Source organism: Natrix helvetica (genome assembly GCF_964273705.1).
Source record: "Natrix helvetica genome assembly, chromosome: Z".
Lineage (NCBI taxonomy): Eukaryota > Metazoa > Chordata > Lepidosauria > Squamata > Natricidae > Natrix > Natrix helvetica.
The window spans coordinates 46493710-46519831 of NC_138554.1; the positions used below are offsets into that span (position 1 = coordinate 46493710).

General features: G+C 38.9%; 1 protein-coding gene across 2 annotated transcripts in view; it reads right to left on the minus strand.

Annotated features, from left to right (window-relative positions):
• The window catches only part of LOC309401769 (trafficking kinesin-binding protein 1-like), an 86147-nt gene that overhangs the window by 21158 nt on the left and 38867 nt on the right, over positions 1–26122 (minus strand). The window contains exons 1-9 of one of the 2 annotated variants that reach the window (XM_081971003.1): positions 20862–21210; positions 12889–12965; positions 12437–12553; positions 11620–11720; positions 9255–9363; positions 7586–7664; positions 6209–6339; positions 2652–2726; positions 1166–1300 (exon numbers count right to left, since the gene is read on the minus strand). In XM_081971003.1, coding sequence (XP_081827129.1) covers positions 1166–1300; positions 2652–2726; positions 6209–6339; positions 7586–7664; positions 9255–9363; positions 11620–11720; positions 12437–12553; positions 12889–12965; positions 20862–21000 — 963 coding nt within the window. In that variant the 5' untranslated portion in view covers positions 21001–21210. Of the gene's footprint in view, positions 1–1165; positions 1301–2651; positions 2727–6208; positions 6340–7585; positions 7665–9254; positions 9364–11619; positions 11721–12436; positions 12554–12888; positions 12966–20861; positions 21211–26122 lie in introns of those variants that run through there. The other variant, XM_081971002.1, reaches the window with a different exon arrangement.

A 26122-nucleotide genomic window follows, 5' to 3' on the forward strand; every position in this document is an offset into this window, starting at 1 on the left:
CATCAACAGAGGGATAGAATCAAGATCACGTGAAGTGTTAATACCACTTTATAATGCCTTGGTAAGGCCACACTTGGAATACTGCATTCAGTTTTGGTCACCACGATATAGAAAAGATGTGGAGACTCTAGAAAGAGCGCAGAGAAGAGCAACAAAGATAATTAGAGGACTGGAGACTAAAACATATGAAGAACGGTTGCAGGAATTGGGTATGTCTAGTTTAATAGAAAGAAGGACTAGGGGAGACATGATAGCAGTATTCCAATATCTCAGGGGTTGCCACAAAGAAGAGGGAGTCAAACTATTTTTCAAGGCACTTGAGGGTAGAACAAGAAGCAATGGGTGGAAGCTAATCAAGGAGAGAAGCAACTTAGAACTGAGGAGAAACTTCCTGACAGAACAATTAATCAGTGGAACAGCTTGCCTCCAGAAGTTGTGAATGCCCCAACACTGGAACTCTTTAAGAAGATGTTGGATAACCATTTGTCTGAAACGGTATAGGGTTTCCTGCCTAGGCAGGGGGTTAGACCAGAAGACCTCCAAGGTCCCTTCCAACTCTGCTATTGTATTGTATTGATGTATTTTCTACATACATTTGGTAACTGTTTAGCAAAAAGTCCATCTATTTTTTCTGCTTGGTTGGGTGGCCTATAACATATAATGCAATTCCACCTCCTCTTTTGTTAGGTCTGTTTCTTTTAAATATTTTATATCCCTCTATCAGTACATTCCTATCACAAGTTTCATCCAACCAAGTTGATGTGTGTGTGTGTATATAATTTTTATTTTGTTTTGTTGGTGCCTTTAAGTCAGCATTGACCTCGGACAGCTGCCAGGACAAGTCACTGCATTTTTCTTGGCAAAATTTCAGAAGTGGCTCACCATTGCCTCCATCTTAGAGTTGGGGGGGGGGGGGGGAGAGACTGGCTCAAACCGGTTTCATGCCTATGGCAGAACTAGACATCACAGTATCACAGTTTCTAGTCTGCTGCCTGACAGTGTACACCAATTTGGCTCTAGATTACATATGTGTCTCATTTATAAATGTGTGAATATGCATGTGTTCGCGTATCCTTCTACTACATATGTATTATATATTCCACATTTTTACACACACACACGTGTATACATTGCATTCCCTTATCTATGCATTATCTATCCTTACCAAGGGTAAGAAGATGGAGGAACTGTGATGGATGGTGCTGTTGGGCAAACTGCGGTTGCGAAGATTTTTAATCTCTTCCTGAGCTTCATGCAACATTGCTTCATATTCTGCGTGTTTCTCCTGTGTGTCCTGGAGCTGAAATGATGCCAGAGAATAGAACAAAAAGTCAGGAACATCATATTTAATGGGGCCAAGCCAAGTGAATAAAGGGAGAAACTAACTAGAAAGAAGGGATTCACCACAGAGCTATTTTAAACCATTTTGTGAGCCAAAATCATGCAATAATAATAATAATAATAATAATAATAATAATAATAATAATAATAATAATAATAATAATAATAATAATAATAATAATAATAAATTTTTTATTTCTAGACCACACCCTTTCCTTGGCAGGACTCAGGGCGGTGTACAGTCATGTTAAAACCATATACAAATACATAGACAGAAACGTAGACGTAGATGTAGACATAGACGTAGACGGAGGAGGTAAAAAATATACTGTACAATTCTTAATTAAAATACAAATACAATTAAAATTCCCTTTAAAAAATTCCCCAATAAAATGTTTAAAATGTTTGCCAGGAGGTGGAAGATGGAACTATCAATCCAATGTAGCAATGGAGCACTGCTTGCCTGCTGAGGTTGATGTAATACAGGTAATTAAGTCATTATATGAGCCATCATTTTCAGATGTCACCTGAATAATCAATGATTTCTTTGATGTTTTGCTATGGGGGGGGTGTCTAAACATGTAATACAGGTAATTAAGTCATTATATGAGCCATCATTTTCAGATGTCACCTGAATAATCAATGATTTCTTTGATGTTTTGCTATGGGGGGGGGGTGTCTAAACATGGAGTCAGCATCAATGATGTTTTTCCCCTTTTTCTTCAGCAACGGCTGAGACCAGGTGACTACAGAAATGAGATATCTAACCAAGGCATCTTAGCATACCGTAGAAATGATTACTACAAGAATACTTTCTTTTGTGATGTATACTTTTATGGCATTTGTATACATTTGTGTAGGCTGACTTTCTTCTTTCAGAAGTTCCTGCCAATTTAAACAAAATAGATATAACTTCTAGGATGGGCAGAAATGGGGGAAATGATGAAATTAAGTATTAACATAATTTTAAATCATACTTCTGTTCTGCCCCAATTACCTGCTTTGTCCTGGCACTGCTTACTTTTTTTAAAATGTGACACCCCCCCCAAATCACCCAATGGTCAGTTCTACGGTGACACTCCCCCTCCCTCCCTCCCTCTCCCCCCTCTCATACACACATACAAACACACACACACACAGACACACACACACACACGTATACGATCAAAGGCTGAACTCTTTGTACAGAAAACCATAACATGTTGCAATAAAGCCATTTGGGTTAATTTGTAGAAAGCTCAGAGCTCCTTGCAATCCTTTCCATGCAACCACTTCTCTTCTCACCATACTTTGCTATTCAAGGGACCCACCTCTCTGCGAAGCTGCGATTGGATTTCTTTGGCTGCAGCGAGTTGCTGCTGCAATTGCTCCACTTCAGAAGAATACTGGAGGAGAAAGGGAAGAGGAAAAAAAATCAATCACCAGGTTTACACTGCTAAGGATATGTACTTTTTTTTCAGTTGAGTAACTTGGGTGCTATAATAAATTATTTGAGACACACAAACACACACCCTGCAAAAAACACCCCATCACTACACATGTACACGACAGAGTTTACAATATAAATGCTTCAAAATGCATGATTATTCCCATAAACTGACATAAACTGTACCAATTCTTCGCTTCAAGACGCATAGCGCTAATAGGGCGTTTGCACGCCAAAATAACCAGACACAGAGACAGTTTCTTCCCTTATGCCATCACTCTGCTCCCACACCTAATCTTCACAGTACAGTCTTGTGTCTAAGTATATTTATCTTTAAAGTATGACTGATTTACCACTATCCTTCTCATCTTTTCTACTACCTTCTGCTATTGGTATCTTACGATGATATTGCTTTATTGTTTGTATGTACACTGAGACGTTATGCAATGGTGAAAAATTTCTTGTGTGTGCAATCACTCTTGTCCAATAAAGTAACCTATTCCTATTCCTAATTCTATTCCATTCCATTTTTTAATGGAGATTCTCAGTCATCCGGGACATGGTTGTCCCAAAAGTGCTTTTTCAAGAGGCAACTTGATTTTCTGCTTTTTCTTTGAAGACATTTTGCTTCTCATCCAAGAAGCTTCTAGAGCTGAAGAAACTTTTTTGGATGAAAAGCGAAACGTCTTCAAAGAAAAACCAGAAAAAGCACCTTTTGAATTCCATTCTATTCTATTCGCAAGAAGACCACGCAGAATACATGCCTCCCTAAGAACAGTGGGTCTCCAGTTTTATGAACAATCCTATTAGCCCAAAGCCACTAAGAAACTAGTCTAGTTGAAAATTCTACATCAGATATTATAAAAGCAACTCAAACTGGAAGGAATGTTTCATTTGTCTGGTTGGGCTGATGGCAACTGAACCCCAACATCTGGCATCAGCAGGCCTAGCAATGCTACAGAAATTCACCAGGGTAAATTCAGTGGGGTAATCAAAATAACACTATTACTAGCCCAGTTACTATCTTAATGTGTGTGTTGAACAGCTTTATTGTGGAAGAATGAACGCTAGTACTAGGATTGAAGTAGGAAATGTGTGACTCTGAAGCTTACCTTGTGCAGACACACACACACACACAGAGAGAGAGACAGGGGCCTCTGATTTCTTGCTATAGATTTTTGAAGTGGGAAAAAAGGACAAAAAGAACAGCCCGCTTTCTAAGGAATTTACAGACTTCTCAGAGCAAACTTGCTTCTTTGTCTATCTTGAGCCTGGATGTCTTCTCTATGGTGATGGTGCTAGATCCGTGATGGTGAACCTATGGCATGTGTGCTGGAAGTGGCATGCAGAGACATCTCTCCAGGCATGCCAGCCGTCGCCTGTTGTTTTTCTGGGTTCTGGCGCATGCATGATGCTGGCCAGCTGGTCTCTAGAGTGTGCTGGAGCGCGAGAAACCAGAAGAATAGGTGGCCGGCATGCACATGCTGCTCTTCTGGTTTCCGGCACTCGCCTGCCCATGCGCTCCTGTTTCAGCACTCGGTGCCAAAAAGGTTCACCAACACTGTACTAGATCATTCTCATGAATCTAGGCTTCAGAACTGCACAGAGTAACAAATGGTATTAAATGTTCCACTACTACCCATAAAATCTGATCAATCTCTTCCATAATAATAATAGTAACCCCACTTGATTGAACTGTTACTGACACACTCCGTAAGAATGGAGCCGTCTAATGACTCTAGCACATACCCTTGGTCTGCTAGAGTGTGGCATGTGTGTCAGGACTTAGATGGAAAGATGAAATGGCACCTGTCTTTTGGAATCTCATCTCCTGGAGACCGGATTGGCCCCATTCGTACTAGCTGTCTTAAGGTCTTCAAGGCTTAGGATTTGGGTGTGCAGCAGAGCCTGTGCAATGACTATGTTGAATGTTGCTGACTGTTTTTATACTTCCACTACTATTATACAGGTAGTCCTCAACTTACAACCACTACAGGACATGGGGGAGTTTTTATGATTGGTTAGAAAAGAGATACAAATAGAAAGAGAAAGGAACAAAGTATAAAACAAATAACTCAGATGACACATTATTAAATGGGGGGGGGGAGGACTAAAATGCAAGTATACACACTAAAAAAGGATACAAGTGGAATTATTATTAGAAATAAAATGTAATAGAGAAAATTATTTGTATGAAAATATAAAGTTGGGATTGCTGAAAGGCCACCCCGAAAACCCATCAGAGAAAGTAAATAAGCAAGGGCAACAACGGAAAGGAAGGAGGAGGAGGAGGGAGAGGAAGAAAGGGTAAAGCAGAGGAAGTAAGGGAGGGGAATTAAGATTAGGAGAGAGGGTAAGAAGAAGGAGAAGAAAGGAGGAGGGGAGAAAGGGAGGGGAAGAAGAAAGGAGGAAGGAGAAGAGGAAAGAAGAAGGCAGAGAAGGGAGGTTGAGAAGATAGAAGGAGCAAGGTTGTTGCAAAATAAGATGGAGGCATGGGGTGGCAAGAAAGTGATCCAAACTGTATTCTATACATTTGTAAGAAAATAATGATAAAGATTAATGATGAATAGATAAATGTTAATAGTAATTATAAGAGTGTATATTTGTGAATGAATTTGAAAGAGAAAAATAAAAAACTTTTTTAAAAAACAAAACCTACAACCACAATTGAGCCTGAAATTTATGTTGTTAAGTGAGAAATTTGCTAAGTGAGTTTTGCCTCATTTTACGACCTTTCTTACCGCATTACTTAAGTGAATCAGTGCAGTTATGAAATTAGTAACATGGTTAAGAGAATATGGTTTCCCCATTGACTTTCCTCATCAGAAGGTCGCAAAAGCTGATCACATGACCCCGTGACACTGCAACCGTCATAAATATGAGTCAGTTGTCAAGCGTCTGAATTTCGATCAGGTGACCATGGGAATACTGCCATGGTCCTAAGTGAGAAAAATGGTCATTAGTCACTTTTTCAGTGCCGTTGTAACTTTGAATGGTTACTAAATGAACTGTTGTAAATCAAGGACTACTAATATAGTGTTAATATGGTTTTATATGCATTCTCTTTTTAGCTTTATTTATAATAGCAATAGCATTTAGACTTATATACTGCTTCACAGTACTTTACAGCCCTCTTTAAGTGGTTTACAGAGTCAGCCTATTTCCCCCAACAATCTGGGTCCTCATTTTACCCACCTTGGAAAGATGGGAGGCTGAGTCAACCTTGAGCCTGGTGACATTCGATCTGCCAAACTATTGGCAGCTGGCAGTCAGCAGAAGTAGCCTGCAGTACTGCATTCTAACCCCTGCACCCCCATGGGTCTTAATAATCATTATAAACTCTTCAGAGTCTTGTATGCGACATGGGAAGTTATATAAATCAAATCAATCAATCAAATAAAGAAATAAAGAACAAAAACTGGCCAAATTTGTCCTGCTTACCGCACGGCACTTCTGTTGCTGCTCTACAATTTGTGCTAGAAGCTGGCTAATCTCCTCCTGTTGCCTGATTGAATCTTCTGTCTTGAGAGCCAGCTCCTCGGAAATCAGGATAACTTTCTGGCTGCTATCAGCTATAGGAGAGGAGTAAAGACTATTGTTATTTGGAATACAGAGCAGCTTCTGAAATACTCAGCAAAATTCTGCATTGCACAGCAATGGATAACATTTATTTTCTTCTGCCCTACTTTTTATGCCCTACCTCCATCACCTTTCAAGCATCCAGACTACTGGGAAAATATACAGATTGAGCTCATTTTCACTTGTCTAATGGGGGACTGGAAACTAAAACATATGAAGAACGGTTGCAGGAACTGGGTATGTCTAGTTTAATGAAAAGAAAGACTAGGGGTAGCAAGTGTTCCAATATCTCAGGGGTTGCCACAAAGAAGAGGGAGTCAAACTATTCTCCAAGGCACCTGAAGGTAGAACAAGAAGCAATGGGTGGAAACTAATCAAGGAGAGAAGCAACTTAGAACTGAGGAGAAATTTCCTGACAGTTAGAACAATTAATCAGTGGAACAGCTTGCCTCCAGAAGTTGTGAATGCCCCAACACTGGAAGTCTTTAAGATGTTGGATAACCATTTGTAGGGTTTCCTGCCTAAGCAAGGGGTTGGACTAGAAGACCTCCAAGGGTCCCTCCCAACTCTGTTATTCTATTCTAATGGTTAATTCTATGCCGTAGGTGCATGTAATGCACCTACAGTAATAATAATGTATTATTACACTGGGAAGAATGCTTCAAATACACGGGAGGCGGAAATTGAAACCCTTTTAGTAAGCATGTAATAAAGCCGCAGTTAAATTCAGACAATGGGATTATTTTAACAATTGTATAGCAAAGGCCTGCTTAGTTTCTAACTCCAGCAAGATCAACTAGGTACAATCATCTGGTGAGGCAAATATGTATTTGTGCTGGCACCCTTCTCCCAGTAGAGAGATATAGTTGTAGATAATTTTACTGTTACTGAAATCAGGCATAGCCAAAACTGTTCATGGATTGGCTGGTGTCAACTTTCCCCAACCTAATTCCTACCAAACCTATTGGATTAATACTACGAATATCCCTTGGCAGGGCAGCCACCTGAAAACAAGATGGGAATGATTAATCAACCGGGAGCATTTGAAAGATAAATGAAATAATTCTTTCACTTCATAGCACTAGTGAGCCTCAGGAGATAGGTAGATTATAAAGTCAATTATAATTCATTTCATTTTCATTGTATCTTTTATACCAGAAAATGAAGAACTTTACAGCTATTGAGAGGTTGCTCCTATTCCCCCCACTCAACATTTCTCTCTCCAGGAAAAAAACTTACAAAATTGTTCCACACAATCAAGCATGAGCTTCTGCTCCTGCTCCTCATATTCATATGTTTCTGTAGCAATGTTTGCAGCCTGAGACGGAAAGACAGAGATTTACTATTGGAGACTATCGGTACAATATTTGGAGAAAATAAAATCCAATCCAATTCCTTTATTACAGCCATAAAGCCAGAAAACAGTGATGTAAAATCTAACAAATAAGCATAAATATGCACATATGTCAATTAACATGTAGTAAATATAATATCTGTAACAAGGAATAAGAATAGAATATAAAAGTAGAGGGATAAAAATACAATAATGAATAAAAACAACATAAAATTGTACATGTAAAGAAATGATAACGAGAATCTTAACTACAATAAATAGCACATAGAGACGCGAACACAAGACAATCTGGGATGAAATACGTGGGTTTTTATCAGATAAGAGGAGCAACAAATAGAAAATCTGTTCTTTGCTTAGAAATGTCTTCAGGGCGGGATAAATGAGAGTCACCCTAGAGTCCCTGTAAAGGAGATTAAGGGACCATATGGCTCAAAGACACTATTGACCCATACCCATATGGCCATAAGACTGGTTTACTAGAATATTCTTATAGATCCAATAGAAAAGGAGTGATGGAGTTACTAGTTGAGTGAGAAAATATCTGCCAGCAAACAAAGAAGCTCAGAAAGCATCACATATCCTTACAGTGTTTGAAGAGTATTGTTAGCAACTAGCCAAAGATAAAAACCCTGCAAAATTGGATATTGTAATAAATAGGAGGCTGGGCAAATTCTTTTTGAAGAATTCCCCAAATTATAGAACAAGACACTTAGCTTAGATTTGATTGAAGTTCCACTTGCCAGATTTGGGGAAAATGTGAAGACTTGTTTGCATCTAGTGAGAGAATTCTAGTGATGTGGAAACTTGCACCCTTTGGTTGGTTTTAATAAAAGTATTTGTGGATTCCAAACCATCAAAAATTCAGTTTTATGATGCTGCTTGGATCCAGCCATTTGAAAGCAAATCTACCATATTTTTTGGACTATAAGATGCTCCGGACTATAAGACGCACCTAGCTTTGGGGGAGGAAAACAAGAAAAAAAATCTACCTCTGCCTCCCAGCAATTTGCCTTCTTGCAGCAAACAGCTAACAGCCTGGTCAGCTTCAGCACAGCCTAACTTAGCACAAGCAGCTGATTGGCGGTTGGATCTGCCTCCCAGAATACCACCGATCAGCTGTTCCAGGCTGCGGTGATCGCACTGCCTATCAGCGCCGGCACCGCCCATTGGCATTGCCACCTATTGTTGCCTCCTTGCGGCCTATTTTTGACCTCCACACATCCTGTTCCAGGCAGCAGGGATAGGCAGCGGGATCAGTCTGTGCAGAGGCAGAAGCCAAAGTGTGGGAGCCGGCGGGTAGGCAGAGCTGCAGCAACATTTGCTCTATAAGAGGCACAGATATTTCCACCCACTTTTTCCAGGGGCGGGCGAGTGCATCTTATAGTCCGAAAAATACGGTAATTTATTATAAAGCCCATACAAGTCATCTTTTTTAATGTATGAAAATACTGTAGCTATTTAAAAACATACACTAGAAATAAAACAGTTCATCTTACAGTACACTGCTAGGCGTGCTGACCCTACACACATACACAATACACAGCTGAGTCTTACTTCAGCACGCAGTTTCTGATTCTCCTCTTCCAATCCTTTAAGTTTCTGATGAAGAAGATCATATTGCAATCCCTGCTGCAAAGAGAGGGAAGAATCATTCCTTCGTAACCTATTGGAGTAAAAGTGGGATAATGAGCAGAGAAGAGAAAGAAGATGGAGCCGTTAGCACAATTACAAAGCTTTGCACACAGAAAGTTTAAAGTTTAATCACTTCACAGGGCTAGAGAACCACTTGCCCAAAAGGTTAGAGAGCCATTACCAGTCAGGGACTAGTTCATACAGGGTTCGTATTAAAGTTGATTATTAAATAAACCAATGTAGCTTGATTCAAACATGAATCTTGGATTTATAGCATTTTGGGATCCATACATCATAACAAGTCATGGGGGCGCAGTGGTTAGAATGCAGAACTACAGGCTACTTCTGCTGACTGCAATAGTTTGGCAGTTCAAATCTCACCAGGCTCAAGGTTGACTCAGTCTTCCATCCTTCCAAGTTGGGTAAAATGAGGACCCAGATTGTTAGGCGCAATATGCTGACTCTGTAAACCGCTTAGAGAGGGCTGTAAAGCTATATATAACTCTAAGCGCTATTGCTATAACATTTTTTATTGCCAAATGATGCAGTTATTAAACATGAGCTGAATCCAATTTTACAATCATTTTTACTGTGGTCATTAAGCAAATCATATGGTTATTAACCCATTGACTTTGCTTGTTGGAAACCGACTGTGAACGTCACAAATTGTGAACATGTGACTATAAGTCACTGCAACTGTCAAAATAAAAACCGACTGCCAAGCACCCAAATTACAAGTTGGCCCAACAGTCCTAATTTTGACAGGTCATAATTTTTTTCTGAGGCTGTTGTAACTTCAAAGCATCATTAAGTGGACATGTGAGGAATTACCTATAATCGCATTACAGCTGAGTGAGAAACTGACATTGTTGACAATTTCTGTCTCAGATACCAGCTGCTTAATCCATTGCATCAGCCTGCTTAATCCCCAGACAGGACGAGAGGAAAGGGGAGGGGGGTAGAGGTGGGGAAAAGATACTTGGACAACTCTTTTTCACCTTCTTTCCTCCAGCTGAAATTGCTGTGCAAAATGCATTTTTACATTCTGACACTGCCATTGTGCAATATATAATTTCAGTTAGAGTGAATTGTTGTGATCTATAGAACTCAATCACAAGTATTTGTGTGTGTGTTTGTGTGTGTGTGTGTGTGAGAGAGAGAGAGAGAGAGAGAGAGGGAGGGAGAGAGGGAGAGAGGGAGGGAGGGAGAGATAGACAGAGACAGAGTGTGTGTGTATAGGGAGGGGTGGGGGGAATGAGAAGTATTTGATAGAACAACTATCTTCATTTGCAGTCAGCTAGCGGAAAATGATTGTTGAAATCAAAATACACCTGAAAGGAACACATGGATGAAAGTGTGCATTGTGAAACACACAAAACATTCCAGTAATACAGGTTTCCATTCAAAGCATTCCAATAATACAGCAGACATGTCCGAAACCGAGAGCAATTAAGTTGCTACTTTCGCCCTGCTGTTTACATTTAGAAATATTTAATTCTTAGTTGTAGCTTTGCTTTTATATAGCTGTAACCCTTTTACATCTAATACTGTTTTTAATATCTTCACACTTTGACAGTTAGTTTATTCTGTTTTGTAGTACATCATATGTCATGATCTATGGTTACAACAATAAACGTAATATTAAGGCAAATATTTTATTCCTTTGTGCTTGATGTGGCATCTCTCTCCACCCTTGTTGATGGCTGTGTACAGAAAAAACAATCACTCACTTCATTTCAAATATCATGTTTAATCCAAATCTGATTATTTTATACAAGTTGTGGTATCCTAAATGAACTGGAGAATTACTTTATGTCCCATCCACTTCCTGCCACCATTTCCCACTGATGTTTCTCTGCAAGGGATATATCGGAGAGAGGGTACACCCTACACCAGCGATGGCGAACCTTTTTTGGCTCGCGTGCCACAAGTGGGGGGAGCGTAGGGGGTCGTGTGTGGGCATGCCACACCCATAATGCAATGCGCGACCCCCCAGTGCGCATGCACGCACAACAGGCACAAACCCCCCATTCTTACATGCTTTTTTCACCCTCCCCAGGCTCCAGAGGCTTTATAGGAGCCTGGGGAGGGCGAAAAGAGCCTCCACACCCGGAGGCCCTCCGGAGGCTTCAGGGACCGTCCAGAGGCTTCCCTGACGCCTTTGGAGTGCTCAAAACGACCCTCCGAGCAAACCGGAAGTGCCCTGACAAATGGCTCCGTGTGCCACCTGTGGCACGCGTGCCATAGGTTCGCCATCACTGCCCTACACCATTGCCTAAATACTCACGGGGTAGATGTGATGGAAGTTGGCTCACTCTCTTCAGTGCTGTTGGTAAACATGCGGAGAAGATCATCCCGCATCGATATTTCATGTCTCAGCTGAGCTATCTGGGTTTTAAAAAACATGAAAAGTTCAGAAAATATTTTTATTTGTTCAGCCACAGGAAAAATATACATAAAAGGTACTTGACCACAATTGGGACCAGAATTTCTGCTGTTAAGTAAAGTGGTTGTTAAGTGAGTTTTCCCAGTTTCACAATTCTTTTTACCATGGTTAAGCAAATCACTGCAATTAATTGAATTCAAATGCCGCTGTTAAATTAATGCATCTTTGCCTGTGGACTTTGCTTGTTGGGAAGGTTGCATAGAGTGATCTATGACCGCAGGATGATTCAGCTGTTGTAAATACAGGCCAGTTGCCAAGCACCGAAATGTTAATTGTGTGACCATCGGGATGCTGAGATGGTCTAAGTGTCAGGACTCATTGACTGTGAAGCCAGCCATGTTACTTTAACCAACTGCTTTCTCACCTTAAACCATATACAAGCTATTGTAAAGATTATTGGAGATAGGGCAAACTAGAGTGAGAAGTCAAACAGGCTGCCCAGATTCTAGGATAAACAATGGAATGAGATATAAACAAGCTATAAAACCTTAAACCATCATTCAGCTACTATGGATATCTCAGAATCTGAGTCAGCCTCAAATAATTCCTGACTTGACTCTCCAAATGTCTTTTTGAAAACCTAACTCAATATCTACCATTCCCCCAGTATTTATTTGTTTCTTCTCTTTTTAACATGCAGAATAGACGTCTTCCTTACCTCTTCTTTTGCTAATTCTAGCTGCTCGTCCAAGAACTCATTGCGTCCAGACAAACTCCGATTTTGTTTGAGCAATGTTTGCCCAATGCGGGCTGCTAACTCCAAATCATGTTCCTTCTGTGAGAACAGAGAAGACAGGAGAGCAGTGTTTCACTTGATATGCTTTCATCTCCTCATCCATGCTGCCTGGTTTCTACCATCATCACTTTCTCAGCAACTTTAGGTCTTCCAGCGCTCACCACTCCTAAAGCAATTTCTTCTCCTCTTTGTGCCTTCCACATCCACCCTAAACTAAGACCTTCCTTGTGGAATTTTTCCTGCCCATGCCATAATTAACAGCCATAAGGATCAGCTGTTAGGAAAGGCCAAAACCACCTCGAGCTTCTTAACGCTCTACCAGGCTGCACAATGTTTTGACTTAAGATTCTGAAAGAACAATTGGTGAAAGGTACCTCTTCCAGCAAGGTGGTGACCGCATCTATATCATGATATGTCTTGGTGATCTTCTCAACTCGCTCAGAACATATTACTATGGAAAAAACAAAGAGAAAGAGAATTGAACATAGTACATGTGGGAGGTATAGGCACTTTGTAATGTAGATTGAAAGCCAGCTATCTATGTTTCACATCATGGCTTGAGCATTTAGAAATGGATGCCATGATAAGCATGGGCAGCCAGAGGAGCACCATTTATTGAGAAAGAAACCAGTGAGCTTGCTCCGTAGACCTCTCTTGACTGCCCATGATGCCACTGAAGTTATTTTTGCTTGGTAAAGTAGATTTTAAAACATGTTGGACAGTAGTACTCAGTGTCACAATATGTAAGCTTTCTTTTTATTTTTAAAGTTTTTTTAAAAAAAAATCAGTTGGGGCAGGGAGCCTGGCAGAGATCCAAGGAGATGCAAACAGAACCCAATGTGCAAAATTCAATAATTTTTTAAAAATGGTAATAAATACTCCATTGATGTGACAATGTGGTGGAATGTAGTCTGGATTTCCAGGAAGGAGGGGCTGCATTCCAGAGAACCAAGAGACAGCAAAATTTAGATAGTTTGATTGAGTGAAAGAGGATCAAGAAAGCTCCTTCCTAGAACTTATATCTTTAAAGAGTACGTATAGTTGTTTAAGTTTGGGAAAATTTCTGTCTATGAGTAAATAAAATAAATTGCTTAAAAATAACTCTGGGTGTATTATTTGGCTTTTGAAGCCTGAGAGAAGCAAATTGCAAATCATACATATAATAAGAACATTTGAATCCACCGCATTCTATATAGTAAATTAATCAATTGGAATGTCAACAGGCACTTAGCACATTTCATATGTATATCATAATAGATAAATATTTGTTTTAAAAAACCTAAAGAAAAGAAAAAAAAGAACTTCTTAGAATGCTAAGTTTAATTCTCCCTGCAATTCAACATTTTTTTCTAAACTGTGATCCACAAAGCATAGGGTTCCACAAGAAACTAAGGAGAGAGAGAAATCCATGCCAATTTTCTATCACTAGACCTTTGCCCCTTGATCATTTTAACTAATAGATTCCAAAGTCTGAAAAAAGTATTAAAAATTGTTTTAACTCTGTGATTGCCTGGAACAATTGTACATTGGGCAATTCAGACATTGAGTCCTAATGATTCACTATGTTACATAGGCCCAGCCATTGTAATTTGTAAACCATAAACTATGGCTTAGTGTGTTATATTAACATAGCCAATTATGTTTTATTGGAAACAATACAATGGATGCAATGCTAAACTCAGAATGATCCACACCAAATGTTCTTGAACCAGATTTTGCAAATGAGAAATTCTGAAGGCCTTTTTCATAACTTGCAATATTGTGTTTGCATCTCTGCAGTGTCATCTACGTAGAATGTTAATTCAGTTCAACCCTTAGTACTTGGCATTCAGGGCTATATTTATATTATAAATACTATAAAATTGATATCCAGTATTATATACAATTATATTTCTAGTTAAAATACAGTAATTTAACATCTTAAGAAAATATTCCAAGATATTTCTAGTTCTAGATTTTAAAAAATGTTTACTCTGGGAATAACTGATGTATTAAATAAATTCCTGGCAAATAGATAGATTTTGCTTTATCCTGCTGAACAAGCATATCTACCTAGGCAAAAGACACCTTGCCTCAAGCTGCAAAAGGAATGGAAAACCACATTTGGGGAAAGGCACAGAAAGCTATGCCATGGCATCTCTGTCCCATTTATCCTCCAAGGACAATTGTCAGACTCAATTAAATGCTCATAAATTATCCCCCTCTCCCTCAAGCACAGTGATCAAAGCTCCTTAACTCAGGAGCAGATTTGGCTCTTGGTAGGAGAAAGCAAGGTAATTTAATCAGGTGTAGGCACAATTCAATTAATATTTCAGCATTATCAAAGGCAATAGATACCCCCATGGTGGTTTCTAAAATACCGAAAAAGCTTTTTATTATAAATTTTCAAAATCAGATTTATTTTAATATTCAGTTTATGGTTGAAATCTCAACATCATTTCTCATAAAATAGACTCTTTGAAAGGTTTTACACATGGAGATTATAGATACACACACACACACACACACACACACACACACACACACAGGCACATTCTAGTAGCTTTTATTAGTTTCCTTTATAAACTTTATTTAGAACTTCGAAATATCAGGAAGCTTTTATGTATTTACACTAAGCCATAGTGACAAATTGATGTATGAATCCATCCCAAGAAAGCAATTTTGAAAGCATGATTTGCAAATCCTGACTCCCTGTAAAAAGGCTTATTACTATAGTCCTGAGTCAAAATACTGATAGGCTTTTGCATTCTCCATATTTCTTACAAATATTGGCAGAAGAAAGAGAAAACAAAACAAATATTGGCAGAAGAAGCCATAGGTATTTTAAACTTTTAACATCAGACTTTGGGGTCTATCTCATTCACTGTTAATGACATAGATTGCCATCATTTCTCCAAACAGAAATCTTTCCCAGTAATAACAGAAGACCTTATGGACTGAACATAATAATATAATAATCTCTACTTTTCAGTTTATTTTTAAAAAGTAATCAACAACCATGCCACTAGATTGAGCTTGACAAGCTTGTCTAATTCTCCAACATGTTGAAGCAGAATTTTCTAAGACTCAGATGGTCCTTTCAAATGCTCAATTCTGACACTCTGAGATTCAGGGGGGGGGGGGGGGATGACCTGAAACTTCAGTTTTCACATCAAACACCCTACAAGTCAGGAAATATCAGTCAAGGCTCATGAGAGTTACCTTTTTAGCTATAACCTAAATAAGATATCTCCTCCCCATGGCCAAACTCAGGGCTAGTTAATAGATTAGAGAGGATAGCTTATTACCTGTAGACATAAATCTGCTTCTTAAAGGTAAATAAGCCCATTAGGGTACAGCACTGGATTGCATAAGACATGACCTACCAGAACTTAAATTCCCTCTACTGTATATTCTCTACTGCACGGAGGGTGGGCCGAGCATCAAACCTTACTCACTGTAGCTCACTCTGACCCACTCCCTCCTGAAGGGAGTTTCCTCTTTTCGTTCTGCAAGGCAGTTAAATCTATAGTATTCCAGTGCTCATTCAGCTCAATTGTAGCCATTCATCCTGGATGGTATTGCACTGATGTTCTTATTGTTTCCATTTTGCTTTGCTGTTCGCTACCCAGATGCTTACAGTAATTGATAAGAACAGTTCATTAATATGGCAAAATGAAAATGTTCCTTATTTGATGAGCAGTAAATGGATTAGTAGATCAATGATGACATTCAATCTTATTATGCTGTTCCCAGAGGTGGATGTTATGCAATGCAGAGCCAAGTCACAGTAAAGTGGTTATGATTCCCAATCCTAGAGAACATCCTGTACTATCTGTCCACTTGCTATTCTAACAAGTCAGCTAATCCTTCTTCCCTTTCTGCTTGCATGCCGATTGGCACAATCTGGCTATACAGAGACACCATGATACTCCTCCAGCTTGCGTGTGTATGGACCTCCCCCTCACTCCATAGGGGATCTATATGGCACGCTAGCATCCAAATGAACCATAATTGGAAATAATTAGAGCATGAATGTTTTCCTGCAAAGCATGGATAAAGAAAGCAGCTATGCAAGTTTTAAGAGGCTTTCTTAGCCTGGCTATTCCATGCATACCATCTGTCTAACATAGGAGATCTCCTATTGTTCTCTTTGTCTCTGCCCCAGAAGTTCAGATCGAGGGATGCAATTCAATCTTTTCTAATTCAGAGAAGGCCAACAAGTTCAGTCTGGAAATAAAAATGGGGGGAAGTGGGTTTCAGAATTGCTGAATTGCTGAATTGCTCAAATTAATATTTTTGTCTCGATGACTACTAGGGAATGTCATTTTATAGCATTCAGTAATTGAGACTAAGGGTAAATAAATAATATTGGAAGGAATTACACTAAATTCAGTGAAAATCTACAGCAAAAGAAACAGGTTATAAATATGTTTTTAATTCCTTACTTTCCTGCTCCATTCTCATGGAAGGAGATAGTTTGCATGCTGCAAATATATGGTGCTTGTTTTGCATAATTGGAGATTGTGCTGTTTCAATAATAAAGTAAGCAGATAATTTATTATATCCTTCCTTTAACTGGCCAAAGTGTATGGACCAACCTCCCAGAATTCCTCAACCAACTTGAATATTGCTCAGAACTCTGGGAGTAGAAGTCCACAGGAAACTCCTGCTCTGGGAATGCTGATTTACTATATACCAACCTTCCCCAAACAAGTGTCCCTCCTATTGGAGACTCTTAGAATTCAAGCCAGCGTGATAAATCTCACAACATCTTAAAAGGACCCGGTTGGGATAGGTGCTTTAAATCATCCTTGGGATCCCTCTGATATGGCAGTAAAAGAGGCATAATCTCACAAGGCTCTTTGAAACAAGTAGTTATGTAAAAGACATCAAAACCTTTGACATTCTTTAAAATGCCCCTTACAGAAGTGATTATCAAGGAGCACTATTTTATTAAATGTTCCATCAATACCTGGGAGAAATGGATATTTAATTGAAACCTTAAGTCTATAAAATGAATTCATGTCTCAGGACAGAATTAAAATTTAGCATTCCTTCTCAAAACTTCCCCAAAAAGGCAATACCCAAAACTTTGGCAAGAAACTTTGGCAATACCCAAAACTTTGGCAAGAAAGTTTATAAAATGGAGCAAAACTCACTTAACAACAGTCTGGCTTAGCAATAAAATAATTGCGCTCAATTGCGCTCATAAATTGAGACTACCTATATTTCACCCAAACATTCAATAGGATGTAGCGGTATGTGGGAATGGCCTTGGGAAACAGAAGAATCACAGATTAGACAAAGGTCAGACAAGAGGCAGCTGAGCCCACAAAAGAAATGAGCACACAGCAAACATTTCAGAGGTTTTTTAGTTTCTTGGACTATAAAGTTCGGGGAGTGGGGGATATAATTTCACATTTTCAAGATTTTGTTAATGTAACCTTACAATGAAAAGTGAGTTGGTACTTCTGTGTGTGCTTCTTGACTGGATTGAAGGCCCCAAGATGGTAGGACAAACCAAACCAAAGCATTTTTAGTTCAAATTCACACTGACCTGTGAGAAAATGAGCCTGTATTTGAGCAGTAAAGCTACTGAATTTTTCCCAAATGAGTTTATCATAACAATTCATGAACAGTTCATGGATACTTCAGAGGGATGAACTTTTAAAATTCTTTACTCTTAGATTACATTTACTGCAAATGAGATAAGGGCATCTGTCAGAAAGTACAATTGCCAGTCACTTTTTATAGACAGTTAAGCCAAATCGTAGCCTGTTAAACCACATCAGATTTTTCAAAATAAGAGGAAAAAAAGCTAGAGAAGATGTTACTGATGGGATGCTGACTTAAGGTTTGGTGGACATTTCTGATTAATCTTTTGAATGCATTGTTCTCCAGATTTGCTGATCTAAAATCCCATCACCTTCAATCAGTAAGGCCATATGCCATTCCCCCTGAAAAATAAATCCCCATGAAAAATAAAACATTAAATCTGTTGTTACAACATTGCATTAAATCTGTAGTATTTTTGCATTCTTCTATACTACAGAAATAGCTAAAACAGCTCCCCAAAAACAAAAGTAATCAGTTTTAAAGCCATTCCAGTAACCTTTAATTAAACCCAGATAACAAAAGTATTCAATTATAACCCTGAGATAATAGTTTAACAAAATTAAGATGGTTGTACAGGATTTATGCCTTGATGATAAAAGAACATTGCAGTAACCTGCTTAACAAGAAAGAAAAATGAGTGAACCAAGCAGGTGAGCAGCTATGTTTTTAACAACTTGTTTCTCCCTTTTACTCCACAGCTGATTACTGATAAGTAAATGGAAGAGAAAGCTTGCTAGGAGATAGTATTGTCTCTGGGTTTATTTGTAAGACAGTCCCACTTTCTCAGTAGACCATAACCTACCAGATTCTTCTCAAGCCCCACAGCAGGCTCAGTAGAGCTCTATCTCCACATATGAATGGATGACCAGTTCAGGGGCTGCCTAGTAGTTAGGAAGTCAATCTCCTTGCAGAATATTTCTTAAAATGGAAATGTTATATTCTACTTTCATGAAGGATCATAGAACATACAGTACACTCTGCAGGAGGATGCCCGGCATTCAAAGATATCACCATGTAATATATTAATGAACCATTTCAATTGGAAGTAATGGGAGCCTTTATTTGTATTGCCTGTTATCATAAAGAAGCAGAGAAACATCTTAGGAGCAACTAATACTATTGCAAATAACCAAATGTTTAACATGTGGATTCATTCCTATGAATTAAATGCTTCAGATTGCACAGCAAAAGCAAAACACACACATTGGATTAGAAAAACTGCAGCAGCCAATTTATATAATGCACATTTTTAGATTCATTGCAAGCATCATTGGGGTCACACATAAATCTCAACCTTTAAAATGGTCAGACTGGAAGAAAATTCACTCAAATTTAAAGGGAAATGAAAAATGTGCTTGATTGCACTTAAGTTAAAGAGGGAATTCTTATACAAGACTAGCCTTTGGACATTTTAATGATTTCTGTGTTTCCATCTTCTCTCAACTTAGATGAGCACATATGAAAAAAAATGATATTAGATCCCCCCTTCCTTTCTAAAAGCAAGGTTTTTTTCCTAAGAGAATCCCTCCATTAATTGCCAAGAAAGTTTAGGATTTTGCATTTCCTCAGCTTTTTCTAAAATCTTTGATCAGAACTTGCCCTATTACTCTCTGTATTACTTGCTATCAGTAACATAAGATGATGCCCTTGTTATAGACATGCCTACTAACCTAATTTTTAACAACTTGGGCTTATTTCCAATATCATTGTTTCCCATTTTATTTTGATAGGTTAGAAAACAAACGAACAAAGCCTGAAGACAGGAGGTTCATAGAGTTTGAATGCAACAGTCAAGAGATAGGAATCTGAGATTGTTTCTTCCGTGTACCTGTCTAAATAGGGCCCATAATATTCTGATAAGGTAGCTTCAGAACAGATGGAAGGAAATAGTCACAAATCGCTCTTCTCAAGCTTTTTTGTTTTTAAACTACAATTCCCACTATCTCTAATCAATTGTACACAGGTTTGGTTAAAACAACTGAATTGGGTGTTAGATTTTCCAACTAAACAGATCGAATTTTTTTAACCATATCCATGGCAAACAGAAATAAAATATTACTGCCTTGAAAGTAGGATGGGGAAAGTAGCAATCTGTAGATCTATACACATTGGATAACCATCAAAACTATCAGGGCAAGGCCACAGAGCAACAAGCTGGCAATCATCTATAAAGATGGCAGGCTGACCTTGGTTTTGTCATGCAACTGGGTTATCAGGAACAAGCAGGGTTTTGTTCTGGAAAGGTAGACACACACCTACCTTTCTTTCTGGACCATTCATGGCATTTCACCAACAGATCTCGATCGGCACCTCCAGTATTAGACATATTGCAAACTGGGGATGATGGGAGTTATAATCTGATACACCTGGATAACTTTGCTGAAAGTGGAACTGTTTTTCAGACTGCAGCAATTTTAGGATGCATGGCCTTCAATTCCCAGAATTCCCCAAATAGCATACTAGCTAGAAAATTGTGTAAGCTGCCATCCACACATCTTAAACTTGCTTTCTGGAAGTCCTGGGAGCTGAATTTCACACACCTTAAAGTTACTGAAATCGAAAAACACACGTCTGGAGTCTAAAACCACCCTCCAAGCACTGCACTTCTGTCAAAGGAAAAAAACAGTTGAGAAAAATAAAAAGATCTAGACAGGCAGTAGCTTTCCCCTCCACAGGGAAAGGGCGTGAGAAGGCTGAAGGTCCAAGACAACAGAACCCCTAGCTCCGGGGGCCCCTTCCTCCTCCTTACCCTCCTCCAATTCCTGGGGTAGGAGATCCTCGCTACCGTCCAGATCGCTGTTCTCGTTGCCTTCGTCGCTAGCGGCGGGGCTGATCCAGAATTCCATCCCGGGCGAGCCCAGAAAAGCCTCCGCCTCGCTGGGCAACATTAACTCCGCAGGTACAAGGATCCGGTCCCTTGGATCGTTCACCTTGCGAGAGGTGAAACAGGCGAAGCCAAGCAGACGCCTTGTCAGCTGCGTCAGAGAGATGCTTGCCTTGCCCGTCTTAGAAATCCCCTTTCCTCCAGCGCGCTAATTTGCATTGCAGGCTTTCCTTGCCCTACCAGCATTCTATATACGTATATAGAATCTGAGATCCACCTGTTTAGGAAGAATCCATTTTCCAGGATAAGACGGGGGGTTGGTTGGTGAATATCTTGGCCCCGCAATTGTCAGTTACAAGAGAAGAAAAGTTGAAGATAGAAAGATCTTACAGGACAATCGAAGGCTAGGATTGGATAGTAAGAGCTGAGATGGAAATAGCAAAGGTGTTGTGGGTGAGGAAATAACGCTTAGCCTCCTCCTATTGTTATTAGCGCAATGGTCCATCCCAGCTCCGGCATTCTGCAGTATTTTTGAATGGGAGGGTGGGCTGGTGTGACTTCAGCCATCTCTTAAACGCGCTCTTCTTCCTCAAGGTTAACCCTGACGAATTAGCATTTCTTTAAAAGAAAAAAGACTAGCAAGGATCATTCGCAGAGTAGCTTGGGGAAAAATTGGGAAATATGCTGTTAAAAGCCAAATGTTAATTAACTTGCCTTTACCTATGAATGAACGTGTGTGAAAATTTCCCTTGAGGGGCAAATGTGGGTTTGTTTGTTTTTTAAACCAAAACCAAGGAAATGCAACAACCTCATAACGTTTCTGCAATCCCATAACTTCTAGCAATTAAGACTTTTCAGGCAATGTGATACATATTTAAAGACAGCTGCAAATAAATGCATCTTAACAATGGAATTAGTTTGATGAAAAGAGATCTTTTTATTAACAAAAGGCAATGTTTGCCATTTACAGGACATGCCAGGTTTTGAGAGGGCTTTAAATAATTGGGAGAAGCTGGTAAAATCTTTTGCACCTAGTGGACAAAGCATAATGTAAAGTGGCAGAGACTAAAACCCCTTATTGTAGTGGTGTAATGTCTAAAATCCAATCCATCATGAACTTCAGATCAATTTAATCAAACTTACTCATTTTAGGAATTTGCACACGTAACTTTCCTAAGAACTGAGTCTCTAAACTCATCTCTTTTTCTATAGATGTCTAACTTTAATTTGGGTTTTATGATTCATTGCAGATTGCTGGTATACTAACTTTAAATAATACAGACAAATGATCAGAGGTTTGTTTCTCATCCTCCTGCCTTGGATATCCCATCCAAAGCCCACTCTCTCCACCTTTGGGTTCCTGTTCCACAACTAGACTGCTTTTGGGTTAGAGACTCTCAGCGAGAGACTCTAAAAGATATGAGACTGTTTACAATCTGACATATATTGTTGTTGCTTTAGAAGTAATAGTTCTGTATAGCTGTCAACCCTACGAAGTAGACCAGACTAAGAAACAAATGCCATGTAGGTCAGGATAACTTTTTTTGTAAACAGCTGTAGTAACAGAATTGTGCTCTGAACTATAAATTCATTGTATAAATTCAATATATAAATATACACTGGCAACAAAAATCAGAACACTAAATACAAACTGGCCGGATATGACCTCGTAGATCCTCACTCTGTTAAGGAATCCTCATTTCAAAATGTCTAAGCCCCAGAGCTCACTAACAGCATTGCCAAAAAGGCATTAAGAGTTGTTAACCTAATTTTGCGAAGCTTCTTCTCCAGTAACATTGTATTGCAAACCAGGGCATATAAAACCTTTGCCAGACCAATTCTCAAATATAGCCCATCTGCCTGGAATCCACACTGTATAATGGACATTAATACAATTGAGAGAGTCCAGAGGTATTTCATTAGAAGAATACTCGACTCCAATACCTTATGCCACTAAGCTTGAAATTTTGGACCCGGACAAACTAGAACTATGTTGCCTACAGTCTTGACCTAAGCTTAGTATGCTACAATGTCCTACCTGTCAATGACTACTTCAGCTTCAGCCGCAATAATACATGGGCAAAATATAGATACAAACTCAAAGTAAACTGCTCCAAACTTGATTGCAGAAAATACAACTTCAGCAACAGAGTGGTCCATGTCTAAAATGCACTGCCTGACTCTGTTGTTACATCCTCAAACCCCCAAAACGTTAACCTTAAGCTGTCTACCGTGGACCTCACCCCATTCGTAAAAGGTCTGTAAGGAGATGTGCATAAGGGTACTAGCAGCGTGTCTATTATCCCTGTCCTACTGTTCCCATTTATTTATACTCATTTCTTATGCGTACACTTATACCTGCTTATACTTATATGTTTATTTGTTATATTCATACTTGTTTTCTCATATGCTTGACAAACCAAATAAAGTAAAAAATAAAATAAAATAAAATAAAATAAAATAAATAAAGAGGCTTGTCTGAGATATTTGCCCAAATTAGTTTCTTAGCCCAGACTTAAGCCCTGCTTATTTGATTGTTCCCTTGGTAGCAGTTCTTCCTCTTGTCCTTTGAGTCTATTTCTCCTGCCTTCTACAATAGCTATGGAGAGAAGCTGAAGCAAGGCAATCATCCTCACCTAAAAGTAAGCTATCCCTACTGGACTTTGGTGTTATTTTGAGTTGCCAAACTGCAAAAGTACCCCACCCAAATTGCTGCTGGTCTCAAAAACCTGCTAGAGCTTATAACCAGCAAGGCAGTGGTGAAGGTAGACAAATTTCAAACCAGTGTGATTTTTTTTACACTGAAGGAATTTTGGATAATATCAGTCCCATTCAAAGAAAACCCATGTCCTTCCATTCAAAATTCCAATTCCTCCCCAATCATGCCCACTAATATTACATGGCTTAATTCTAACCAATTAATGATTTGAAATACTGCTGACTGGAAGGACAGAGTAATGGATGGGCACCTAGTGGAGTTCTTCCCTAATTTTGACTTTGCAACACTCCAAGAGACACGGTTGATTACAAATAAGGGATAAAAATGTAATTGTCATGCTTTAGATCCTGTTCTATTCCTTCAAAGAAATATAACATCTTCTCCAATACCTCCAACATCTTCTTAAAGACTTCCAGTGTTGGGGCATTCACAACTTCTGGAGGCAAGCTGTTCCACTGATTAATTGTTCTAACTGTCAGGAAATTTCTCCTCAGTTCTAAGTTGCTAATCAAGGACTTAGAACTGAGTAGAAATTTCCTGACAGTTAGAACAATTAATCAGTGGAACAGCTTGCCTCCAGAAGTTGTGAATGCCCCAACACTGGAAGTCTTTAAGAAGATGTTGGATAGCCATTTGCCTGAAACGGTATAGGGTTTCCTGCCTAGGCAGGGGGTTGGACTAGAAGACCTCCAAGGTCCCTTCCAACTCTGCTATTGTATTATTGTATTGTATTATTGTATAAGACTAAAGGGCAAGGAGGACAAACTATACTTGCCAAGTCAGAGCTAGCCAGGCAAAAACAGGGATTGGTCTTTGGAGATGACTTTTCCCATTATTTAGTTGTAAAATTTCATATACATTCTCAGAAATAGTTCTATTGAACATATATCTATCACCATAAATGTCTTCCCACTTTCTCCTAATATCACCCAAAGCTACTGCCAGGGTTGGTACTTCTTTAGAATATTTTGTACACCTGTCTCTAAAGATTATCTTAAAAGAAATACCTCAGGCTCAGAATTGGTTTCCTTGATTTATAAATGTAATCTTCTCTACTGTAGAAGGAAAAGAACCTAAGTTCATGTATCCATTTAAATATTATTCCGGAAATAATGTTGCATGAAACAAGACTGGGCTTGTTCAAACATCCAAGAAGGCGTATAACAATAATGACCAATCACAGTCCATTTATAAGGCAGATCTGTTCCTAGTTATGCCTAGTCTCACCTGTTCCGACTAGCTGGCCTGGCATGATTATAAATGTTACATCTATGAACTCCTGGTAGTATATTCCCATCTGGTTATTTTAAGGGTAATGTTTTAGTTTTAATTGTTTTTAGGGCTTTTAGCCTCATATTTATTCCTCTGTACAGGACTCTTAATTTTAACCTCCTCCACATACATACATATATTTATAGCCTTATTTATATTTGTATTTTATCTGTGATTTATTGTGGACTGTACACCGCCCCGAGTCCCTTTTTGGGAGAGGGGGCGGTTTAGAAATGTGAATAAATAAATAAATAAATAAATAAATAAATAAATAATAAATGCTTCACAAGAGGCTTCTAGCTAATCTTGCAGTAAGATGGAATAGAAAGGGTTATATCCATATTTTGAATTCAGAACACGCCCAAACTTGGACAAACTCAATTTGCTCTTCTATCCAAGGTGCAGATAGAAGCCTGAGTTTCCATTACACTAATTTGTATTTTTTGCTGAAAACTTTTTAATCATAAACTTCAAGCCCGAAACTAACAGCAAATGCATTCAAATTGCTTTGATTCCATTTACATACCAGAAAGTCACTGATGGCAGAAATATGCCAGACACCTTGAGATGAAAAAAACCATGCTTTTTTTTAAAAAAAAAAGGTATAATTGCAAGAAACTGATAGCTTGAAATTGTGGCTAAAATATATGCAAAACACCTTTTGAACAAAGTAGAAAAGTGGGTAATGGAAAAAAGAAGCTGGCTTTAGACTGGAATATTAGAAAAGCTCACCAGGAATTTCAACAAACAAAACATAAGTGTATACTTTAAATCCAGGAGCACATTAAGACAGAAGCTCGTCCACTCCAAGGACAAAGAACCAGGCATGAACAGAACAATGTTGTTCATACAGTGCTATACAGCAAGGCATGTGCAGACTTATACATTGGGAAAACAAAACAATCATTCCACAAATGTATGCACAACACAGGAGAACCAACTCACCAGTATAGGATTCAGCAATCGATCTACACCTGAAAGACAAGGGCCATTCCCTTAAAGACAACAAGGCTCACATCCTGGACAAAGAAAATCACTGGTTTGAAAGAGAGTCAAATAGGTTATATATGTTAAAATTGACAGCCCTCTCTCAACAAAGAGGGAAGGATACAACCTCCCCTATCTCCTATTTACCATGCAGTCGTTTCAGCAATTCCAAGATGGTTCCACACTCATTCGCACTCTGGTTCAGGTG